Genomic DNA, 24,882 nt, shown 5'->3' with positions numbered 1-24,882 from the left:
GGTATTCACCCTCAGTGGTATTTTCCCTCAGTGGTATTCGCCCTCAATACTATTTTCTCTCACAAACGATTTGCCCTCAGTACTACTAGCCCTCAGTACTGTATCATCTTTGTGAGGTGTGTGTGTGTGTGTGTGTGTGTGTGTGTGTGTGTGTGTGTGTGTGTGTGTGTGTGTGTGTGTGTGTGTGTGTGTGTGTGTGTGTGTGTGTGTGTGTTTCTAACCTTAATGCTGATGTGTGTGTCTGGGTATCTCCTGTAGAAAATGGCCCTCATGTTGAACTCTGGATTTCCATCCTCCTTGAACACTCGTGTTCTTATGGTGTCGTCCTCACAACAGATCACAGCATACACATCTGGTGCTACACAACACAGATACAGACACAATGCATAGACAATTACTCTTGTGTTGTCAGACTTCGTCTCATATTCTTTGGAAAGATGGATATCGAGGTTTGTATACAATGAGACTTGATGTGGTCAGTTACTGGTATGAGCCACAATTCAGTGGGATGGTAATGTATGTTATGGTAATGTATGTCATGCTAATGTTTGTAGCGACAATGTATGCTACAATTTTTTGTTGTTGAGATAATGTATATCATAAAAAAGAAATGTTTGTTATAATAATTTGTCAACAACGTTTGCTGTGATAATGTATGTTATGATAATGTATAGCATGATAATGTATGTTATGATAATACATGTCATAATAATCTGTTTCGATAATATATGTAACAATAATCTGTGTTATGATAATGTATGTTTATAATAATATGTCACAATAATGTATTTTATGATCATTTATGTTGAATGTAGTGTATGTTATGATAATGTATGTCATAATAATGTATGTTATGATAATTTATGTTGTGATAATGTTAATAATGCCCCAGTGAGGTAACACTACCTGTCTGTTTGGGCTGGCTGAGTCCGCAGGCTCGGCGCAGGTGGACGGTGGTCACTACACTGGACTGGGGGAGACAACACTGCCACACTGAGAGAGCAGGCAACTCCTCTCTCAACTCACTATATATATATTAATATATGAGAGAATAAAAGTGGAAAAGAGGAAGAATGATAGTAATATTATCAGTCATTATACGGTGCTGACATGCTAAATTCACAGGGAATCTCACACACACACTTGACATTACACCTTCTTTCCTAACATACGTTCCATTCCTTCATTCTTAACATTCACACCATTCCCCCTCACCTGAGTCTGAGGTGTGAATGTGAGAAGAGGCGTAGCAGAAAGCGTCCGGTGGCCCTAGGTTGGAAGGTGGTGGGGAGGAGGGCGTAGCGGCCTGGGACCAGGGTCACTCGCAGGGCAACGCTACGGGAGTCCATGTACACAGAGCTTGCAGCCTGCTCTACCACACACTGCACACGGCTTAGACGGTTCATCTCCACCTGTTAACAATGGGGGAGGGTGAATGAATATGCGGGTAAACGCACAGTAAATATGACATACGGAAACACATATGTCGTTTTTAAACTTTGTATCCATTGAACATGCCATACAAATAAGGGCATTTTAATTAATTACATGAAGAGTGCCTTGGTCCTCCTTTCTTTTTGATGAACAATTTACCCCTTTTACCAAAGAGCACCTTCTGTCTACCAAAATCTACTATTGTGTACCTTAGCAGTGCTTCCCTTCCTTCTTTTGTTTGACTTTCGCATATCTTTTACTTGAAAGGACAAGTAGTTGAATATTGTAATGCATTTGATAATACACTTGGAAAGTATTGGCATGTATAAAAGAAATACTCAAATAGAGTATTTTCAAATACAAATAAATACTCCCATGCATTTGAACCCAGGGCCCGTATCCAGAAAAAAGTTGATCTGAGCTGGGACAGGTTGATGTACTGCAAAGTAAAGATAGTGATGATCCTCATTGACATTGATGCAAAAGATGGGGAATAAACAGTCATGATGAGGCATCACCAGCTATAGAGTACAACAGTATGAGTCATAATGCCTATAAAACCTAGCGGTCAAACAGGGAAATGATTACAATCGTTTTTTCACCATTCATTTTTCCTATAGGGGATTTTAGAAACACTTAAAATAATGGCTGTGTTTCGTGTAGGCTTACTATGGCGTGACGTTTGGATAACCATGTAAATCACTCTAGGACAAGGTGACTTCTATCAATATATTCACCTTTATTTACCCCCCCAAAATGAAATGCTAATTAGCTGATAATGTGGCTATCATAAAGAATTACAAATGCCATGAAGATCTGGACGAGACTGCCGAATCGAGGCAAAAGTAAGAATCTCTGGATTAACTATCTAATGCTAGCTAAATGTACAGTACCAGTCAAAAGTTTGGACACACCTACTCATTCAAGGGTTTTTCTTTATTTTTTACTATTTTCTACATTGTAGAATAATAGAGAAGACATCAAAACTATAAAATAACACATATGGAATCATGTAGTAACCAAAAAAAAGTGTTCAATCAAAATATGTTTTATATTTGAGATTCTTCAAAGCAGCCACCATTTGCCTTGATGACAGCTTTGCACACTCTTGGCATTCTCTCAACCAGCTTTCTGAGGTAGTCACCTGGAATGCTTTTCCAACAGTCTTGAAGGAGTTCCCACATATGCTGAGCACTTGTTGGCTGCTTTTTATTCACTCTGCGGTCCAACTCATCCCAAACCATCTCAATTGAGTTGAGGTCGGGTGATTGTGGCGGCCAGGTCATCTGATGCAGCACTCCATAACTCTCCTTCTTGGTCAAATAGCCCTTACACAGCCTGGAGGTGTGTTTTGGGTCAATGTCCCGTTGAAAAACAAACGATAGTCCCACTATGCGCAAACCAGATGGGATGGTGTATCGCTGCAGAATACTGTGGTAACCATGCTGGTTAAGTGTGACTTGAATTCTAAATAAGTCACTGACAGTGTCACCAGAAAATCACCCCCACACCATCACACCTCCTCCTCCATGCTTCATGATGGGAACCACACATGCGGAGATAATCCATCCACCTACTCTGCGTCTCACAAAGACACGGCGGTTGGAACCAAAAATCTCAAATTTGGACTCATCAGACCAAAGGACAGAAGATTTCCACTGGTCTAATGTCCATTGCTCGTGTTTCTTGGCCGAAGCAAGTCTCTCTTTCTTGTTGGTGTCCTTTAGTAGTGGTTTCTTTTCAGAAATTCGACCATGAAGGCCTGATTCACGCAGTTTCCTCTGAACAGATGATGTTGAGATGTTTCTGTTACTTCAACTCAGTTAATTGCCGATTTATGAAACTGGTAACTCTAATGAACTTTTCCTCTGCAGCAGAGGTAACTCTGGGTCTTCCTTTCCTGTGGCGGTCCTCATGAGAGCCAGTTTCATCATAGCGCTTGATGGTTTTTGCGACTGCACTTGAAGAAACTTTCAAAGTTATGGAAATTTTCCGCATTGACTGACCTTCATGTCTTAAAGTAATGATGGACTGTTGTTTATCTTTGCTTATTTCAAGCTGTTCTTGCCATAATATGGACTTGGTATTTTACCAAATAGGGCAATCTTCTATATACTAACCCTACCTTGTCACAACACAACTGATTGGCTCAAACGCATTAAGAAGGAAAGACATTTCACAAATGAACTTTTAACAAGCACACCTGTTAATTGAAATGCATTCCAGGTGACTACCTCATGAAACTGGTTGAGAGAATGCAAGAATGTGCAAATCTGTCATCAAGGCAAAGGGTGGGTACATTGAAGAATCTTAAATATAAAATATATTTTGATTTGTTTAGCACTTTTTGGTTACTACATATTTCCATGTGTTATTTCATAGTTATTTCACTATTATTCTACAATGTAGGAAATAGTAAAATAATGAAAAACCCTTGAATGAGTAGGTGTGTCCAAACTTTTGACTGATGCCTTAGTAAAAAATAAATTGGCAAAATGTATTTAAATTGACATTTCTGTGAACTGTCTTGTGCAAGTTTACAATATCTGTTAGCAAAGGTGTCAGCTAGAGATGACGTGCAGGAGCTTGCAGGGATTTGTAGTTTTTCATGATGTCTACTGTCACATCTACTCCTGCTCCCTGCTCTCGGCGCATCACCTTCCTGATTACTTCCCCTATATCTGTCACTCCCTTTGGATTTTTCCCCAGGCGTTGTTGACTCTGTTTCTGTGTTTCCTGTCTGTACGCTATTTGTGTTTCTTGTTTCGTTCAATGTTCCGTTATTTATTAAATTCACTCCCTGTACCTGCTTCCCGAATGGAGGCAGCAAACAATGTACCAGGCCAGCTGTGATTTACAACCTGATAGCAAAAAATGTTGGACTATCAAGAAATGTATTGGTGAATTGTAATAATCATTCATTGAACTGCATCCATCTTTTCTGCCAACAATGCCTTAGTGTACGTCATGGAATGTTGAGTCAAATATAACCTATTTTTAAAACCTCTTATGAAGTTGGTTTTGTAGCTTAATGAGCTGGGAATTTGATATTGTTTACTGATGTTATGATTGTCAGTTTGTTTAATGTCTGCAAAGTAGTTAAAACGCTGTCAGTTACACTTTAAACTTTAGGTCACTGGTTACTTTGTGTGCCTATTATGAAATGTATTTTGCAATGGGAAGTAATAGTTGTACATTTCGATTGGGAAATGCTTAATGCTTTTCCAGTATTAGTAGCCATATTGTATGTTCAACATTTGCAAAACACCCAGTTTTCATAACTTCATAACTCTCCATATTCTTATAATGTTTGTCCAATAGGAAAATGTTTGCTGTCGCACAAGGTAAGCAGCAACATTTTGTGACATATACGGGGTTTCTTGTAAAGCCCAGCAAATTGGCTATCTAGCAAGCTTTGTTTGACCTCGATTGGTGCTTATTTGACAAAGTTACAGTCAATCAAGTGAAGACCACCCGCATCATCGGCGCGCCATGAAGGCGTTGCTCTCTGACCAAATTTGGTGTCCTATAGGATATACTACACTCCTAATGATTTAGTGAAATCTGGTTTTTTCATAGTTTAGCCTACTGTTCTGACTTGGTGGTGCACATGTAGCCTATAGCCTGTTTTAGAGAAATGTAATCATCGAATATTGTAAGAGCTTTCATTGCCTGCTTACAGTGGCTTGAGAAAGTATTCACCCCGCTTGGAATTTTTCCTATTTTGTTGCCTTACAACCTGGAATTAAAATGGATTTTTGGGGGGTTTGTATCATTTGATTTACACAGCATGCCTACCACTTTGAAGATGCCAAATATTTTTTCTTGTGAAGCAAACAAGAAATCAGACAAAAAACAGAAAACATGAGCATGCATAACTATTCACCCCCTCAAAGTCAATACTTTGTAGAGCTACCTTTTGCAGCAATTACAGCTGCAAGTCTCTTGGGGTATGTCTCTATAAGCTTGGCACATCTAGCCACTGGGATTTTGCCCATTCTTCAAGGCAAAACTGCTCCAGTTCCTTCAAGTTGGATGGGATCCGCTGGTGTACAGCAATCTTTAAGTCATACCACAGATGCTCAATTGGATTGAGGTCTGGGCTTTGGACTAGGCCATTCCAAGACATTTAAATGTTTACCCTTAAACCACTTAAGTGTTGCTTTAGCAGTATGCCTAGGGTCATTGTCCTGCTGGAAGGGGAACCTCTGTCCCAGACCTCAAATCTCTGGAAGACTGAAACAAGTTTCCCTCAAGAATTTCCCTGTATTTAGCGCCATCCATCATTTCTTCAATTGGGGTGGCAGGTAGCCTAGTGGTTAGAGCGTTGGACTATCATCAACCATGTGTAGTTAACTAGTGATTATGTTAAGATTGATTGTTTATTATAAGATAAGTTTAATGCTAGCTAGCAACTTACCTTGGCTCCTTGCTGCACTCGCGTAACAGGTGGTCAGCCTGCCACACAGTCTCCTCGTGGATTGCTATGTAATCGGTCTCCAAAAATGCCGATTACCGATTGTTATGAAAACTTGAAATCGGCCCTAACTAATCGGCCATGCTGATTAATCGGTCGACCTCTAAATCCCAGGTAGCATAAAACGTTCCTGGAACCTAAACCAACATTGGACTTAGGTTGGGAAAGGTTGTATATTGGTGTTGAAAAAACAACCATTGTAACAACGTTCTCTCAACATTCCTAAATAAACGTTTAAAAATAAATGTATTTGAAACATATTCCAACGTGGCCAATAGGTTGAGATTTGCTACTGTTTTTTAAAAATATTTTATTTTTGTAATTTCCAATTAAGAACATTCAAAACAAAAGTTAAAAGATATTAGACAACAATGACAAAGTGACAGTAAAAAATGTTTTTATTATAATAATTATATAAACAAACATACAATAAATAAGTCATAGTAAAAAGTAAAATAAAAATAATAATAATAATAATGAGACATTGGATTATATGGTCACCTGCCGTAGGCTACATATTATACATTACGTGTGAAACATTATGTGAGGATTATATAGAGATTCAATCAATGTGATGTGAGGGGAGATTCTCCATACTGTCAATAAAAGGTTGCCAAATTCTGTAAAATGGCTCTAACTTATTCCTCAAGCAGTAAGTGATTTTCTCCAGTGGGATACAACTATTAACTTCCGATAGCCACATTGCAACTGGCAGGGGGGAATCCGATTTCCATTTCAAGGCAATACATTTCTTGGCAATCGCTAGCAATATTTCTGTTAGCTTTATAGTATGGCTTTGCCTAAAATTGGAGTTAGTAAAGTTACCTAGTAGACAGACCTCCGGGTCTAAAGGGAATGCAACCCTGTGAATTGAGGATATGGTATCGCATACTCCCTGAAACCATGTAGTTTTGAACACTGCCAAGTGGAATGGAGGAATGTTCCTTCATCTGAGCCACATCTAAAACATAGGGAGGAGATATCAGGGTTGAACTTGTGCAGTTTAGATGGGGTGATATTAGGGCTGGGCGATATATCGATATAAAAAATATATCGATATATTTTAAATGTGATATGAAATTAGACCTTTTCGCATATATCGATATAGTTCAAATTTGCGCTTTGATCCTTGCTCCAAGCAAGCTGCAGACCCGGAGCTCTCTGCGCTGCTCCCCGCGCCCCGCACCTCCTCTTTCATGCACAGAGGGGCAGGAACAGACACTTCAACAAACATGGAGGAAGCAACAGCGTCTGCGGAGCGTTTTGAGGAGGAATTGGTTAGTAAAAAAAAAAGCATTGGCTCAGTAATTTGGAGATGGTTCGGATTCAAAGTATCAGATGAGCAACAAAATCACGTTATATGTAGGCAGTGCCATAAAAAAGTTACAGCCAGGGGTGGAAGCACTACAAATCTTTTTCACCACCTAAAACAGTGGCACAAACTGCAATACGAAGAGTGTGAAACTGCGCGCTGCAGAAGCCCCAGCCGCAAGCCGTCGACAACCCGAAAAAGCTCCAGCCCCGAAACAAAGCTCACTGCAAACTTCATTTTCCCGCAGTGTGCCTTATGAAAATAAAATTGGCAAGTGGTGTACTATAACTAAAGCGGTGTCCTATCACATTGCTAAAGATATGGTCCCTGTTGCAACTGTGGAACAAGTCGGATTCAAAAAGCTACTGAAAACTATGGACCCGAGATATGAGCTTCCCAGTCGCAACTACTTTGCACGAGAAGCACTGCCACAAATGTACACTGAAGTCAGGCACCTTATGGAGCTTTGATTTCAAAAAAGGTACTCCTGTTGTTATACAGTGTTTATGTTTACATGTTATTGTTATTTGAACAGCTGAGCATTTAATCTGAACCAGGTGAAGAGCCCTGTTTCTTATTTATTCATTTGATTTTTCAACTGTTCGCTGAAATAGCCGGTTTCAATAAAACTACTTGAGACATGTCATATCTGGCTTTGACTTTGACTGAACATTTGCTCTCACTTTGCGGAAAAAATATCGGGATATATATCTTATATCGATATTCAGCCTAAATATATCGGGATATGACTTTTGGTCCATATCGCCCAGCCCTAGGTGATATAGAGCTGATGGAGGAAATTAAACTGGATCAGTCTGTATCTGGAGTTCAATGTGGAAGTAACACCATCCCTGCATAGGTCACTCCATAGACCCTCATCAAGATTAATACCCAGATCTTTTTCCCATCTAAGTCGGGGTTTATCTAGCTCAGGCAGTGTTAGTCCTGACATAAGAGCATCGTAAACATGGGAAATGGTCTTGAACAGTGGTTGGTCTGCGTGGCAGTTGTTCAATAGGTGACATCTTAGGTAGGTTCCATTGTCCCTTGAGAGAATTTCGTAGTTGTAGGTAGCTATAGAAGTCCCTGTTTGTCACGACTTCCACTGAAGTTGGTTCCTCTCCTTGTTCGGGCGACGGTCGGCGTCACCGGTCTTCTAGCCATCGTCGATCCACTTTTCATTTTCCATTTGTTTTGTCTTGTCTTCCTACACACCTGGTTCTCATTTCTCTCATTAAGTGTTGTGTATTTAACCCTCTGTTCCCCCCATGTCTTTGTGTGGAATTGTTTGTTGTAAGTGCTTGTGCACATGTTTACTGGTGCGCGTCGGGTTTTGTACCCATGTTGGTTATTGCTTTATGCCGTTGGTTTTGAAATTAAACTACTCCGGCTATTACCTAGTTCTGCTCTCCTGCGTCTGACTTCACTGCCACCAGTTACGCACCCCTTTACAGAATTCCACACCTCACCATGGAGTCAGCAGGAGCAGGTACCCCGGTTCTAGGAGTTGAGGAGCGTGTCAGAGAACACGCGGCGATGCTACAACATCTCAGCGTCGCGATGGACCGCGTCGTCCAGACCATGGACCGCTGGGAGAGACAGGGAGTCCCTCCAGCGCCTCCAACAGCACAACAAGGGTTCCCACTACTCGTCCCTCCTGTACCCGGTCCCAGTGGGATGCGTCTCGCCCTTCCCGGGGAGTATGATGGGACGGCGGCACGGTGCCAGGGGTTCCTGCTATAGCTGGACCTATACCTGTGCACCGTTTACCCGGCTCCCTTGGGAAGGGAGAGGGTGTCCGCCCTCGTCTCGTGCATCTCAGGGAGAGCTCTGGAGTGGGCTAACGCCCTGTGGGGAGAAGGAGATGCGGATGTTGGACGACTTCACGGAGTTCACCCGCCACTTCCGGGCAGTCTTCGACCACCCACCCGAGGGTAGAGCGGCGGGTGAATGTCTTTTCCACCTGTGGCAGGGGATGAGGAGCGCCCAGGAGTTTGCCCTGGAATTTCGGACCCTGGCCGCAGGAGCGGGATGGAACGACAGGGCCCTTATCGACCACTACCGTTGCAGCCTGCGCAAGGATGTCCGTCGGGAGTTTGCCTGCAAGGATACCACCCTCACCTTCGACCTGCTGGTCACCCGCGGACGTCCAGAGAGGGCTCTGTCGATTCCTTCTCCCAGCACCACTGCTCCGGTGCCTATGGAGCTGGGAGGTGCTGCGCTCATGGAGGCCGGAGGAGGGGCTTTCACGTGTACCATCTGTGGCCGCAGAGGTCACACTGCTGGTCGGTGCTGGGTTGGTTCCTCTAGGGATCGAGGCAGCAGGCAGGGCACTCTGGCGTCGCCCCAGGTGAGCATGCACCACTCTCATCCAGAGCCCTCTGTTGTACACCTGTTTGTGCATGTGCATGTTTACTTTCCTGAGTTTTACCCACATTCCCAGCATAAGGCGGTCGTCGATTCAGGCGCAGCTGGGAATTTTATCAACAGAGCATTCGCCCATAGGTTAGGGATCCCTACTGTTCCAGTGGTTAGGCCTTTCCCAGTTCACGCTCTGGATAGTCAACCATTAGGGTCCGGGGTAATTAGGGAAGCTACCATCCCCCTGGGCATGGTGACGCAGGGGGGTCACGAGGAGAGAATCAGTCTCTTCCTCATTGACTCTCCTGCGTTTCCTGTGGTACTACGCCTTCCCTGGTTAGCTCTTCATGACCCCACCATTTCATGGCAACAGAGGGCTCTCACGGGGCGGTCGCGAGAGTGCTCAGGGAGGTGTTTAGGGGTTTCTGTTGGTGCTACTACAGAGTTATCTTGGGAATCAACTACGTTTAGGTCGTCCTTCTTGCCTCTCGGCCGGAGGTCCATGGCTCTTTGGGAAGGTAAGTACTTGACAATTTATCAGCCGATGTTAGAATATTGTTTCAACGTTGTTATTTAGGTAATAATGGAATAACTTTGAAGAGCTTGGTTTGTCAACATCTGCTCAGCTCCGCGGCATCACGTGCTCCTCGATTTGGTACTGTTTGACACGTATGAAAGGGAACTCTTGGCCAACGTTTCTGAACATTGTCAGGAGGTTTCAAAATGAATGTTTAAAAATAAATGTATTTGAAACCTATTCCAACGTAGCTAATAGGTTGGGATTTGATACTTTTTGACACGTACAAGAAGTAACTCTTGGCCAACGTTTATGAACATTTTCAGTAGGTTTCAAAATAAACATTTATAAATAAATATATTTGAAACTTATTCCAACGTTTGCCACGTACGCACTTCATGGGTACAGCCATGTTTGTTTACTTCACCACTATCCCATAATGCTAGGTAACTGTCACGTCCTGACCAGTTAAGGGTTATGTGTTGTTGTAGTTTGGTCAGGATGACGCAGAGGGTATTTGTTTTATATGGTTCGGGGTGGTGGTGTAGGTAGTAGGTTGTTTTATTTATGTATTCCGGGGGTTTTGGGCACTGCTCTGTGTTTATGTATTTCTAGGTTTAGTTAGTTAGTTGTGGGTATAGGTTCTAGGTTTGTTTTCTATGTAGAGTTAATTGGGATTGGACTCCCAATTGAAGGCAGGTGTGTTGAGTTGCCTTTGATTGGGAGTCCTATATTAGTAGGGTGTGTTTGTGGGTAATTGTTTGTGAGCACTGCGTTTATAGAGCCTGCTACACTGTCTAGTCGTGAGTACTGTTTATTGTTTTGTTTTTCCTGTGGATGCTTTTCGTTTTTTCCATTAAAAGAATGAGTATCCACATACCCACTGCATTTTGGTCTTCCCTTCAACACGTCACCTTTTGTGACAGTAACTTTCTTCTTCTATAACATTACTTGTCAAAATTGACACATCTGTCTCCAAAGAAGAGAGTCGCCAATAAACAGAAAGAGATCTGTGTGCCCAAATGGTGTGAGAGAGCACGAGTTAACTGTGCCCCTCAAATAAATGTTATTAGTCCAATGATGAGTTTTAACACTCAAGTTACTTTGTTTCAGACGACAGCACCTGAAATAATGGAGAGAGACGGAAGCCCAAGAGACAGAAGCCCAAGAGAGAGAAGGAGCACAAGCACGGAGTTGACCTGAATGCTTTTTGACTAAAGAGGACATTTCCCTAGTGAAATACTAGGGAAATAGTAAAAGTAGTACTTTACTAAAAGTAGTAAAATACACCTAATACCAACGTTTGTTAAACAGCTGTTCATTAACGTTTAAAAGAGAACTAATAGCCAACGTTGTAAATGACACTAATGCCAATGTTTACCAAACGCTGATGACACCTATGACAAATGTTTACAAAACGTAATCTGTCCCCCTACACTTTAACCAAAACTGAACGTTTATCTGAATGCATTCAGAATGTTTAGACAACCAATCCAACACCTAAAAAACCCTATTATAAAACCATTTTTTTCTACCTGGGATACGACTTATCAATTATGCAGTACAATGGAGAAATCATGCACAAAGTAGTCAACACAATCGCAAAGCACGTGAAATATATTCACATGCCCGCCGCACACATAGCCTAGATCCAGTGGAATATCATCTGCAAGCAGAAAGAGTGTGCAGTTCCCAACTGGTTTTGGCATGGAGCAGCTCACAAAGAATGACATCGATAGCTGGTAGGGTAGGAAAGACATTTCAACTTATGATATCTACCAGTAAATGCTAACTAAGGCAACAATGGGTATACAAACCAGGTATTGAAAAAGTTTCATCCGAAGTCTTGGTTAGTTGGCTATTTGTGATGCGCAATTGTCATGATGTGCTGTTAGCATCAGGGGCATAGACATGGATGGGCCTGGGTGGACAGAGGCCCAACCACTGGGGAGCCAGACCCTGACAGGCCCATCCAATTAGATTGATGTGGTTTAACCATTGTTGTGGACTTAGACCATCAAAATGTTGTCTTTGTTCTATACAAAAAAAATGTAATTTTGAGAGTGAAAATCTGAAAAAGATACAGGACAACTCATTGAAAAAACGTAGGAAAACATCGATTTTTTTCACACATGGTGCCTTTCCTACGCTGGGCGGGCCTTTGGGAACTTTTTGTCAAAATTAGAGTATACCCACTTCTCCAGGCACCACTACACCACTGCATAGGGCCGATGGAAAGACAGCAGTCACACACAGCATGATGTTAAAAGATAAGCAGTCCATAAACTCGGACATAATAAGCCAGTAAATCCCAATTATAAGAATCCAAAAACACAATCATTAAGCATTTCCCAATCGAAATGTACAACTATTACTTCACATTGCAAAATAAATTTCATGTTTAGCACACAAAGTAACCAGTGACCTAAAGTTTAAAGTGTAACTGACAGCATTTTAACTACTTTGCAGATATTAAACAAACGGACAATCATAACATCAGTAAAAAATATCAAATTCCCAGTTTACAAAACCAACTTCATAAGAGGTTTTAAAAATAGGTTATATTTGACTCAACATTCCATGACGTACACTAAGGCATTGTTGGCAGAAAAGATGGATGCAGTTCAATGAATGATTAATACAAATTCACCAATACATTTCTTGATAGTCTAAAAAATATTGCTATCAGGTTGTAAACCACAGCTGGCCTGGTACATTGTTTGCTGCCTCCATTCGGGATGCACTGTTTCAGTTGCAATGACAACATTTTCTGGACAAAAACAGACGAATGTAACCAAGGCTGGGAATGCTAAAAACACGGAGCCTAGCTAGCTAGCTAGGTGCTAGGAAGATGTCATGTCATGCCATTGGAGGAGTAGGTGAGTGACTGACTTTTTCCCTCATATCATTTTTCAGTGGCTATACACAGCTAGAGATGCAGGTGCCATTTGGTTAGCCAGCAAGAACTTGAACAACTGTTATCCAGTTAACATATCTCTTGCGTTCGCAAATTCACTCTGGCTATCTACTCCAATTTCAGAGCACTCTCGTCTGAGTGTGCCAGAGCGCAGAACAACTGATGAATTTACAAATGAGCAACACAAACTGAATATGACCGGCGTCAGTAAACGTAGGCAAAAAAAGTAATAGTTAGTCAAGAACGCTCTAGTTAACATGTAAACAGCCCATCCAGCTCTGCTACGGCGAGTAAAATGGTCAGAATGAGGTTCTTTCTCATTTATGTCTAGAAGTAGCTAGCTAGCAAGCTAGCTAACTTTAGCCAGTTAGATTGGGTGCTTGGTTGGGACAAGCATGCATTGACAGGCAAGCTGCAGAAGGACGAGGTGGCTACAATTCCCCATCGTTTATCAGTGCAATTTTGACGGCCAACTAGCTGAAAAAGATTGAGAGGGTTTATCTAAAGTTCCTTCATTAGATTTTAGCTCATCTTGCTCAGGCTAGCATTAGTTGTTGATCTTGTTGTTGTTGATGTGCATAACTGATGGAGAGAGAGCCTACCTTTCATGGTTGTTTGATCAATAGGACTGTAAAGTTCCCAAATGTAAGAGGACTCCCGTGGTGTTTACATATTTGCAGAAATCCATTCAGGTGTATTTTGTGGCTTTTGTGCTGTGCAACTGCCTGTAAACACACAGTCCAGTTCAAAGTGAATGATGGCAGGCCCGTGTGGCAAATGGATTGTTATTAAGGCCTACTGTAGCTATAATTGGCTATAGCACACCGGTCTGTGTAGACTCTGGTCCTGGACAAGACAGATGTTTTTATTCGGTTTTATTAACTCCATTGTCTATTAATTGTTCAAACGCAAGGCCACTTTCCCACTCTATATTACTATATAATTTTCACAAATGTCTTAGTATACTGTACGTAATTTCCAAAATTTCTAAGAATTTATGAAAAATTGAAAATGGCCATATTTAATTGGCTGCTTGTCAGATTTTTTTTAAACTTCTTGTTGAAACGTATTCTTGAAAAGGGAGAAGCTAACAAATTAGCAACAACATCCTCTTTGATAACACTTGCTGCAGCCGCTGCAAACTAGCAGACAACAAAAGCTAGCTAGCTAGCTAGACCGTGGGAAAACTTCTGCTCGCTATTGCGCAGTGACCTGTTGGCCTTCAAGAAGGCAGAAGTTTCCATATGTTTTTGTAAAAACGGTCCCACCCATTAAGTCAAAATGTGATTGGTTGATTCCACTGTCACTCAAAATGTTTTCCCTAATACAGTTGAATGGCAGGTGCCTTTATCTAGCTTCTGATTACCTAGCCAAAGCCTGACTTAGCTAGCTAGAGACCTGATTGGATTTTTTTCCCCCTTCAGTGTTAACCCTTTCTTTTCCAACAAAAACTGAAGAGATTAAATCAGAACTTCACTGAAAATAATAATATCATTATCATTACTAATATAATCATTATTTTATAAATCCTTAGCCCTTCTCTGAAGGCTCATTGTTCCCCACTGTGTTTGGGTTAGTAATACTTTGTAGAATGGTTCTATTTTCCCTCAGCATGCATTTTTTTCACTATTCTGAATGTCTAAAGAATCCATATGGTCCCCACAAGAATAGTTAAACACGTCCACACACACACACACACACACACACACACACACACACCCTTGGGTGTACTACAGCATTCTATGGTGGCCCTTTTAAACCCTGTGACCAATGTTCCTTCAATTATTTGGAGCAAATTTCAGGTCTGCTGAGCGCAAACTTCCACCGCATGTTTACTGTGAACACTGAGGCTGTACCCACTTTAAGTTAATTTTAACAGTGGTCAAGTAGGCTGCTGTGGCTATTTGATTGTAATGTAGGCCTACCAGAGTGGCCTACCATCCAAAACAAAAATGGAAATAGCTGTTCATTTTGTTAAGCATACAGTGGAAGCCAATGTGTGGTGTTCCATGCAGGGCTACATTTCATGAGACTTTTAAAGAAAACATGCAGGGCTTGACATTAATCTGTTTATCCACTTGTCCTTCAGACAAGGAGGTGACTGAAAATGTTGTGTTGTTTGATGCAAGAAACCACTTCATGAAATAAAATGCATCATTATCCCCATACCATTATTACAGAGAATTAGACAAATTATGCTACCCTCTGCCTATTGGCTACTTAGCTTATTCAAAACTATCTCAAAATATGACACTGCCCCATTAAGACAAAAAAAAAGCTCTTTACCTGACTTGCTTTTCAAAGATGTCTAGAAATACAGAGGTTTTGTGCTCTTGTAGGAAGCAATCAGGCCCCATTGCTGATTACAAAGGATCTATAACTGGGCTAATAACTCAGTAACTAGCAAAGGATATGAACAAATGTACAAATGTGCACACGTTGCTACATGTAGCTCTCGCTTTGATCTCAAAACAAGCGCATCTACTCAGGACCGCTCATGCTGTAAAAACAGTCCAGTTCAATGTGAATGGTACAGATCCATATATGGCAGTGGTCTATTTGCATATAGGCCTACTGCAGCTCTTTGGTTATGGTGCACCGGTCTGTGTAGAGTACGAGCCTGAGTCGTGCCTGTCAATGCAATAGAATCCTACTCTGATGCGTTGTGCCTACAACAAAATCTCTTCCATAATTATTTTTGCATATTAAATCTTGCACAGTTTGCTTTGTTTTGATATGTTGCATTGAAAGTGGCTAATGTTGCATTGATTCGATCACAATTCCCAAAGTAAAGGGAAATGTTGATAGTGTTAACTAACAGGGAAGTTCAATCTCGTGCTTCTCTGCGCGGGCTAATATTTCTTCTGCAGCTTAGAGGGAACATTGCCTGTGACTCACCCTCAGCACCTCAAAGCCAATGGGCAGATTTGCTCCTCCTCCGTCCTTCCTCTTTATCCTCCTGTCCTCCTGCTGCAGACAGATCAACACCTCATCCTCCTTTCCCTGCACCTCAAACATGAACTGTAGTGGGAGAGGTTGGAGAAGAGAAAGAAGCGGGAGAAGGGACAGAAGGGAGGCAGAGCGTCCCTAGAATAGCAGTAACACTAATATAGCTTAGTGTCAGCCATGTTGTTTTTAGCTTAGCAATGTTGTTTTACAACTGCACCACTCTGAATAGGCTTTCACAGGTCTATTTCTACACCATTAAGATTGCAGCAGTTGCCAAAATAGTACATGTTGAGTCGTTACAGTTATAGCAACACAAATGATTTACATGCTTGTGGTATAAGCATACTATATAATGAGATACTATACTAGCATACTGAGTGTAGTCCTTAGAACATAAAGAACGTGTTTATCACTACCGTCAGAATGTAACTACGAGTCATTACAAAACACACTCTGAGTGGACTGAACCTTGTCCTGGAACCATTTAACCTGTTGCTATGGGCATAAACATAGCTATAGTGTAGGCTCACCTGGATGTTGTGTAGAAATATATAGTGTAGGCTCACCTGGATGTTGTGTAGAAATATATAGTGTAGGCTCACCTGGTTGTTGTGTAGAAATATATAGGGTAAGCTCACCTGGTTGTTGTGTAGAAATATATAGTGTAGGCTCACCTGGATGTTGTGTAGAAATATATAGGGTAAGCTCACCTGGGGGTTGTGTAGAAATATATAGGGTAAGCTCACCTGGTTGTTGTGTAGAAATATATAGGGTAAGCTCACCTGGTTGTTGTGTAGAAATATATAGGGTAAGCTCACATGGTTGTTGTGTAGAAATATATAGGGTAAGCTCACCTGGGGGTTGTGTAGAAATATATAGGGTAAGCTCACCTGGTTGTTGTGTAGAAATATATAGTGTAGGCTCACCTGGATGTTGTGTAGAAATATATAGTGTAGGCTCACCTGGATGTTGTGTAAAAATATATAGTGTAGGCTCACCTGGTTGTTGTGTAGAAATATATAGGGTAAGCTCACCTGGTTGTTGTGTAGAAATATATAGGGTAAGCTCACCTGGGGGTTGTGTAGAAATATATAGGGTAAGCTCACCTGGTTGTTGTGTAGAAATATATAGGGTAAGCTCACCTGGTTGTTGTGTAGAAATATATATGTAAACTCACCTGGTTGTTGTGTAGAAATATATAGGGTAAGCTCACCTGGGGGTTGTGTAGAAATATATAGGGTAAGCTCACCTGGGGGTTGTGTAGAAATATATAGGGTAAGCTCACCTGGTTGTTGTGTAGAAATATATAGGGTAAGCTCACCTGGTTGTTGTGTAGAAATATATAGGGTAAGCTCACCTGGGGGTTGTGTGGAAATATATATGGTAAACTCACCTGGTTGTTGTGTAGAAATATATATATAGGGTAAACTCACCTGGTTGTTGTGTAGAAATATATAGGGTAAGCTCACCTGGTTGTTGTGTAGAAATATATAGGGTAAGCTCACCTGGATGTTGTGTAGAAATATATAGGGTAAGCTCACCTGGATGTTGTGTAGAAATATATAGGGTAAGCTCACCTGGTTGTTGTGTAGAAATATATAGGGTAAGCTCACCTGGGGGTTGTGTAGAAATATATAGGGTAAGCTCACCTGGGGGTTGTGTAGAAATATATAGGGTAAGCTCACCTGGATGTTGTGTAGAAATATATAGTGTAGGCTCACCTGGGGGTTGTGTAGAAATATATAGGGTAAACTCACCTGGGGGTTGTGTAGAAATATATAGGGTAAGCTCACCTGGGGGTTGTGTAGAAAGGTGTCTTTGTGGTTGATGCATCCTCCACACCTACTCCTCTTATCCATGTGTTTATCCCACCGTCCATCCACCTCTCCTTCCTTCTTCACACTCTCCTCCTTCCTCTTTGTCTTCTTCGCCCCCTCCTTCTTCGCTACAGCCACCTTGTCCCTCCCTCCTCCGCCTCCTCCTCCTTGACCTCTCCGTCTCTTCCCCAATCTTGCCTCCTTCCGGTCCCCTCTCAGAGTCTGGTTCACCTCCCCACGCTTGGCTGTGTTCTTCCCGAGGTTGGATGCCTGGCGGCCGGGGAGGAGGGTGGCAGGGGTTGCCCCGGGAGTGTTGGGGGCTGGGACCCACTCCCCATGGCAGCGAACCTCTCTCCAGTGGGTGCTGGGCCACAGCAGGGCTCGTTCTACCGGACGACACACCACCACATCTGTGAAGTAGCGGCAGAAATCCTCAAACTCCATCCTGAGGGAAGGGGAGGTGAAAAAGTATCTTTTCAGTTTTTCAACAGGAATTGCAGTGTATTTGTAGTGACTTGTGCATTGAGCATTATTTTCTGTCAAAAGAGTGATGCTTATTTTACTATATCTTTACCAGAACTCTCCCACATCTCTGACAATGAGGCCCATCTTCTCCCTCTCACCACGACCAACCTGCTGCCACTGCTGAGACCTGAAGGGGGCGCAAAGGAGCTCTATGTCAAGGGACCAAATAGACACAACCTTGTTTCTAGCCCGTTCCTGGTTTTTGCCATTACCCAAAAGGGACAACCCTTGGCCTATAGTTCTTTGTTGAATATACCGTATCCTGATAGACTAGAACAGCAGTAACTGTCCCCCCTCACCCCTGACTCCAGGGCCCGGTCCAGTCGGCTGTACCCCAGGGGTTCCTCATGCGCACCATGCCGAGACGGGACGTCCCGCTACAACGGCCAGGCAGCAGTGACCACTCCCCCAGACGCACCTTCCTCACCGCGGTGATACCGTAGGCATGGCCCCGCACCAGACCACAGTCTAGCACCGACTCTACTCTCTCTCCCTCCGCTGGCTGTAGAGAGAGAGAGTGAGGGAGGGAGGAGGGGGAGCGAGAGAGACTCAATACAGATACACAATATAGATACGCTAATACCAATACACACCACAGGCACTCTATGAAGACACCCTGATGTGTATAATTGGAATCTTGCACAATACTATAACTACACAATGAACAATACAGATCATTAATCAATAGAGGCATGTGGCTGGAGTGTTTATGAGGACAGGACAGGAAATTGAAAGGACAGAAAGAGGCGTGACAGGATAGATAGCATTCAGTGGCATTCTGTAATACAGTAAATGTAAGCGTTAGCATTGTTAATGCTGGACTGTGCCCAACACAGCCACTATATAGCCACCTGTCTCTCTATAACCCCCTACTGTACAGTAGGTAGAGGTGACCTCTCTGGTAGGACGACATTCATAGAAGCTCTCTGGCCCAATTCCAAACCATTCATTACCACCCTGAATGCACATGGTCATATCACATCTAGGGCAGGTGGGCACAAGCCTAGATTTTGAGGCCTCTAGTAATGGTCTCTGGTATTGTCATGGATTGAAGATCAACTGTCAAGCTGATCTTTCAGTACTAATTCACTGATCTAAGGTCAATTGAAAATCTTCCGCACACATGGTTACTGTTACGCTGTGGAGAGAAGGGTAAGCTGATCCTAGATCTGTGGTTATGCAGGGAAAAGTGTATTGGTCACTGACCCGTATAGAACAGGTGATGAGGGCTTTGCGTCCGTGGGCCTTGGCCAGGGTCTGGAACAGCGCCCTCCTCTGATCGGGGTGCAGGGTGAGGGCCTCCCTGTCCAGGCATAGGGGCTCCGATACCCCCCCTGTGAAGTCTATGAGGGCCTCTGCCGTGTTACCGCCTTCTAGTGCCTCATAGCAGCCATTCAACCTGGGGGAGAGGAAGAGGGGAGGAAAGGGTTGGAAGACTGGGGAAATGTTAAATGGGTGAGGATAAGGAAAGAATGTTGACTAGCTACTGGTTTATTTTGTCAAGTGTGGTCACTGTGTGGTGTATACTGTGTGGTGTATACTGTGTGGTGTATACTGTGTGGTGTATACTGTGTGGTGTATACTGTGTGGTGTATACTGTGGTGTATACTGTGTGGTGTATACTGTGTGGTGTATAATGTGTGGTGTATAATATGTGGTGTATACTATGTGGTGTATACTGTGTGGTGTATACTATGTGGTGTATACTATGTGGTGTATACTATGTGGTGTATACTATGTGGTGTATACTATGTGGTGTATACTGTGGTGTATACTGTGTGGTGTATACTGTGTGGTGTATACTGTGTGGTGTATACCGTGGTGTATACTGTGTGGTGTATACTGTGGTGTATACTGTGTGATGTACAATGTGTGGTGTATAATATGTGGTGTATACTGTGTGGTGTATACTGTGTGGTGTACACTGTGTGGTGGATACTGTTTGGTGGATATTGTGTGGTGTATACTGTGTTGTGTATACTGTGTTGTGGATACTGTGTGGTGTATACTGTGTAGTGAATACTGTGTGGTGTATACTGTGTGGTGTATACTGTGTGGTGTCTATTGTGTGGTGTATTCTGTGTGGTGTATACTGTGTGGTGTATACTGTGCGGTGTATACTGTGCGGTGTACACTGTGCGGTGTATACTGTGCGGTGTCTATTGTGTGGTGTATGTTGTGCGGTGTATACTGTGCGGTGTATACTGTGCGGTGTACAGTATACTGTGCGGTGTACAGTATACTGTGTGGTGGATACTGTGTGGTGTCTATTGTGTGGTGTATACTGTGTGGTGTATACTGTGTGGTGTATACTGTGTGGTGTCTATTGTGTGGTGTATACTGTGCGGTGTATACTGTGTGGTGTATACTGTGTGGTGTATACTGTGCGGTGTATACTGTGTGTTGTATACTGTGTGGTGTACAGTATACTGTGTGGTGGATACTGTGTAGTGTATACTCTGTGGTGTATACTGTGTGGTGTCTATTGTGTGGTGTATACTGTGTGGTGTATACTGTGTGGTGTATACTGTGTGGTGTATACTGTGTAGTGTATACTGTGCGGTGTATACTGTGCGGTGTATACTGTGCGGTGTATACTGTGTGGTGTATACTGTGCGGTGTACACTGTGTAATGTATACTGTGTGGTGTATACTGTGTGGTGTGTACTGTGTGGTGTACAATGTGTAGTGTATACTGTGATGGTGGATACTGTGTGGTGGATACTGTGTGGTGGATACTGTGTGGTGTATACTGTGCGGTGTATACTATGTGGTGTATACTGTGTGGTGTATACTGTGTGGTGTATACTGTGTGGTGTGTACTGTGTGGTGTGTACTGTGTGGTGTGTACTGTGTGGTGTGTACAATGTGTGGTGGATACTGTGATGGTGGATACTGTGTGGTGGATACTGTGTGGTGTATACTGTATTCATTATATCTAAAATCCCTCTGTGCAATTGGGACAATAAATTAATACTGATTGAGTGATTAACAAGCCTCCTCCTAGCCAACCTGAAATCTAATCTCTCAGCTGTGTCTTGGCTTTAGTACAGTGTAAAGTCTCACTTGGCATAGGCCTTCTCCAGCAGGGTGCTCCAGAACTCCCGTGGCGTGGCTGAGCGGCAGAAGAGCAGCGTTCCGTCCTCGCTGACAGGCAGGAGGTCGTCCACCACCACGTCTGTCCAGCGGCCAAGCCGCCAGAAGCGGAAGTGGAAGATTCCGGCGTACAGGTCCGGATGCTTGGGCTTCCACTCCTGTTCCACATGGTCAGGAATCACCTGGTGGTTTAGACCAATCAAATTGAACAAGGGTTTTGGGGTCTTTGAATGTGTTAGTACAGAAGCGGCCAGCTTCCTGGTCGTTCAGAGCTACAGAGTGTGCAGGCTTTTATTCCAGCCCAGCACTAACATGTCTGATTCAGCTATAAGAAACATATCATTAAGACCTCTTCAGTGAAATGAAAATGAAATCAGTGACCAGGAAGTAAATCACTGAGGGTGACCTATAGGGATTTGGCCTCTGCCCTTTGACCCCTCACCTTCTTCCACAGCGATGGCTCCGAGGCCAGACAGGAAGTGGCCGCCACCATCCAGCAGTTACCTAAGCTGCCTTGGTGCAGGTCCCATGTGCTGATCCTATCCACAAAGAGACGAGGGTCCTTACACAGCTCCTGAGAGAGAGAAAGAGAAATAAATATATAACCTGTTAACATATGCTAAGATCAGCAGTAAATTGGGTGCAACATACAGTACAGTACAGTACAGTAAGCCTATTCAATCTAGTTTATCTTGACATGGTGCCAGTGTTTTTGTCAGGACAAGTGTCAATCCAGCCTATGCTCATTAAACTGTGATGTCAGAGCAGTGTAGAAGAGAGAGATCCTGTCCACATAGAGCTGTTGATGTTAGTTTTGACAGTATCAGGTCACAATAGAGTTATAAGGATACACACGCTCATACACTCATACACTAATACACACATTCACGCACCTTACTACATTAAAGCACACTGCTACTCACACACACACACACACACACACAATTCAGTCCCATTTAAAATCCTATTTTCCCTAACCCCTAATCCTAAACCTAACCGTACTCTTACCCTAACCCTAACATTAACCCTAACCTTAAACTAAAAACCTAATCTTAACCCTAAACCTAACTCGAAACCTAACCCTAGCTCCTAACCCTAACCATAACACTAACCCTAGCTCCTAACCCTTAACGTAATTCTAACGCTAACACTAATCCTAACCTTAACCCTAAACCTCCTAGAAATAGCATTTGACCTTGTGGTGACTAACAAAATGTCCCCAGTTTCCTAATCTTAGAATAGTTAAACACATACACACTGCTACACACACACACAGGTCATAACCTGTACACAAGTAACTCTAGAAAAGTTATGAACTCAATTTCCCCTTAGATGACATCATGTTCAAGCTAAGTACTGTATGAAATATGATGCTGACCGGATTTTATAACAGTTATGATAGCTGAGGAAGGAAGTTCAGAGTGTCCAAGCGTCCTGTGCGTGTGTGTGTGTGTGTGTGTGTGTGTGTGTGTGTGTGTGTGTGTGTGTATACGAGCGTCCTGTGCATGTGTGTGTGTTTGTGTGTATACAAGAGTCCGAGTGCGTATGTCTCACTGCAGAGTGAGGTGACAGATGTCATCCTATCATTCGACTCCTGTTGGATGCAGGCTTAAATGACCTGTGCAGAGCATTAGAAACACAATCCCATTAACCCTTTGTGGTTAGCCCCCCCACACTCCAGTGAGCAAAGAGAATACCTGTACAGTCCCGTATTCTATCGATCAATGCAATCAACAACAAAAATCTGACCTCCTATAGGAACATTTCGTTCCTCATATTGTTTTAGTTTTTTGTATATCTTCTATGTATACTTAAGAAAGACTACAACCACAACCTAATGTCCAATAAATAGCAACCCTTGAAGCTACACCACTACACAGCCCTTCTCCACTCGTCATCACAAACACATGCTTTTATTAACACACGCTGAAACCCTGGTCATATTCAGGTCCAAATCTGCAACACACACCACACACACTCCCGTTGGTGTCGGGTTACACTGTCCTGACGCCTCTGGTCTGTTAGAAAGGCTTTAGTTAACTATATCTGGAATAAAACCTGCTGAGTGGACGACTAGAATTAGACTGGGGACTTAAACTGGTGCCTCCTGGGAAAGGGCATAAAGGGGAGTCCAGAGGTTCAAAAGTGTGTGTGTGGTTGTAGAGGAAGAGAGAAAGCGAATGATTGATTTTGATGGAAAATTCTGTTCTGGTGCCGCTTCTCTCTCTCCCTTTGTCTAAGTGTGCTTGTCTCTTTTACCTCTGTTTTCCACTTCTCCTATCTCTCACCCTCATTCACTGCCTCACCCCATCTCTCTCTCCTCCACCTTCCCCCTCCGTCCCATCCCCGATCCGCTCACCCGTGGTCTCTTCCATGTGAGTCCAGGGGGTGGGGCTCGTTTGTAGAAGAGTGACAGTGCGGATGGGGGAAAGAGGGGGTCCTTGAAGAGCTTGCCCCGCTGCAGACATGCCCTCTTCAGCTTGTGGTAACTCTGCCCCTGGAACCAACACACTCTCTCTGGCATACTAAAGGTGAGAGAGAAGAAGAGGAGAGCGGGATAGAGAGAGAAAAAGATGGGGATTGAGAGAGGAGAGGGGGAACAGCGAAGAGAATGTCTGCTCATTTCAGTAGTTAGAACATGATGTTACAAAGTCCTCTCATCCTATTGGTGTCTATAGAGAAAGCATGGTTCCGTTAATAATTACACTTTGGATGGTATATCAATACACCCAGTCACTACAAAGACACAGGCGCTCATCCTAACTCAGTTGCCGGAGAGGAAGGAAACCATTCAGGGATTTCACCATAGGCCAAAGTTGATTTTAAAACAGCTACAGAGTTGAATGGCAGTGATAGGAGATAACTGAATATGGATCAACACACATTAGTTACTCCACAATACTGCCATAAATGACAGAGTGAAAAGAAGGAAGCCTGTACACAATAAAAAATATTCCATAACATGCATCCTGTTCGCAATAAGTCACTAAAGTAATACTGAGAAAAAAAAAATGAATGCAAAGTGTTGTGTTTGAGGCAAATCCAACACAACACATCACTGAGTACCACTCTTCATAGTTTCAAGCATGGTGGTGGCTGCATACTGTTATGGGTATCCTTGTCTTCGGCAAGGACTAGGGAGTGTTTCTTTAGGATAAAAATAAACGCAATAGAGCTAAGAACAGGCAAAATCCTAGAGGAAAACTTGGTTCAGTTTGCTTTCCAACAGACGTTGGGAGACAAATGTATCTTTCAGCTGGACAATTGCCTAAAACACAAGCCTAAATATACACTGGAGTTGCTTACGAAGACAACATTGAATGTTCCTGATTGGCCTGGTTACAGTTTTCACTTAATCTATGGCAAGATTTGAAAATGGCTGTCTAGCAATGAACAACAACCAACTTGACAGAGCTTGACGAATTGTTTTAAGAATAAGGTGCAAATATTGTGCAATTCAGGTGTGCAAAGTTCTTA

General features: G+C 42.8%; 1 protein-coding gene across 1 annotated transcript; it reads right to left on the bottom strand.

Moving 5' to 3' along the window:
* Positions 1 to 960: 960 nt before the first annotated feature.
* Positions 961 to 23,929, bottom strand: LOC106608715 (calpain-5). Its single transcript, XM_045722579.1, has 11 exons — positions 23,765 to 23,929; positions 21,848 to 21,979; positions 21,376 to 21,587; positions 19,516 to 19,708; positions 18,609 to 18,811; positions 18,359 to 18,436; positions 17,002 to 18,229; positions 15,917 to 16,039; positions 9,345 to 9,482; positions 1,216 to 1,412; positions 961 to 970 (listed from the first exon to the last, which is right to left on the bottom strand). The coding sequence occupies exons 1-11, from the start codon at positions 23,927 to 23,929 to the stop codon at positions 961 to 963; spliced, it is 2,679 nt and encodes an 892-aa protein (XP_045578535.1).
* Between the last annotated feature and the right edge of the window lie 953 nt (positions 23,930 to 24,882).

Source organism: Salmo salar, chromosome ssa07, assembly GCF_905237065.1.
Source record: "Salmo salar chromosome ssa07, Ssal_v3.1, whole genome shotgun sequence".
Taxonomy (NCBI): domain Eukaryota; kingdom Metazoa; phylum Chordata; class Actinopteri; order Salmoniformes; family Salmonidae; genus Salmo; species Salmo salar.
The sequence above is the reverse complement of the archived record's forward strand: the minus strand, read 5'-3'. Positions and strand labels throughout refer to the sequence as shown.

Bases quoted from the DNA above. Each gene is read 5' to 3' on its own strand.
- LOC106608715 (XM_045722579.1), bottom strand. From the start codon at position 23,929: ATGCCAGAGAGAGTGTGTTGGTTCCAGGGGCAGAGTTACCACAAGCTG. The intron at 18,812-19,515 runs GTCAGTGACCAA...CTCTCTCTACAG, and splicing joins TCATCACCTGTTCTATACGG to CCAGCGGAGGGAGAGAGAGT. The intron at 18,437-18,608 runs GTGAGGGGGGAC...CGCCCCCTTCAG, and splicing joins ACCGGGCCCTGGAGTCAGGG to GTCTCAGCAGTGGCAGCAGG.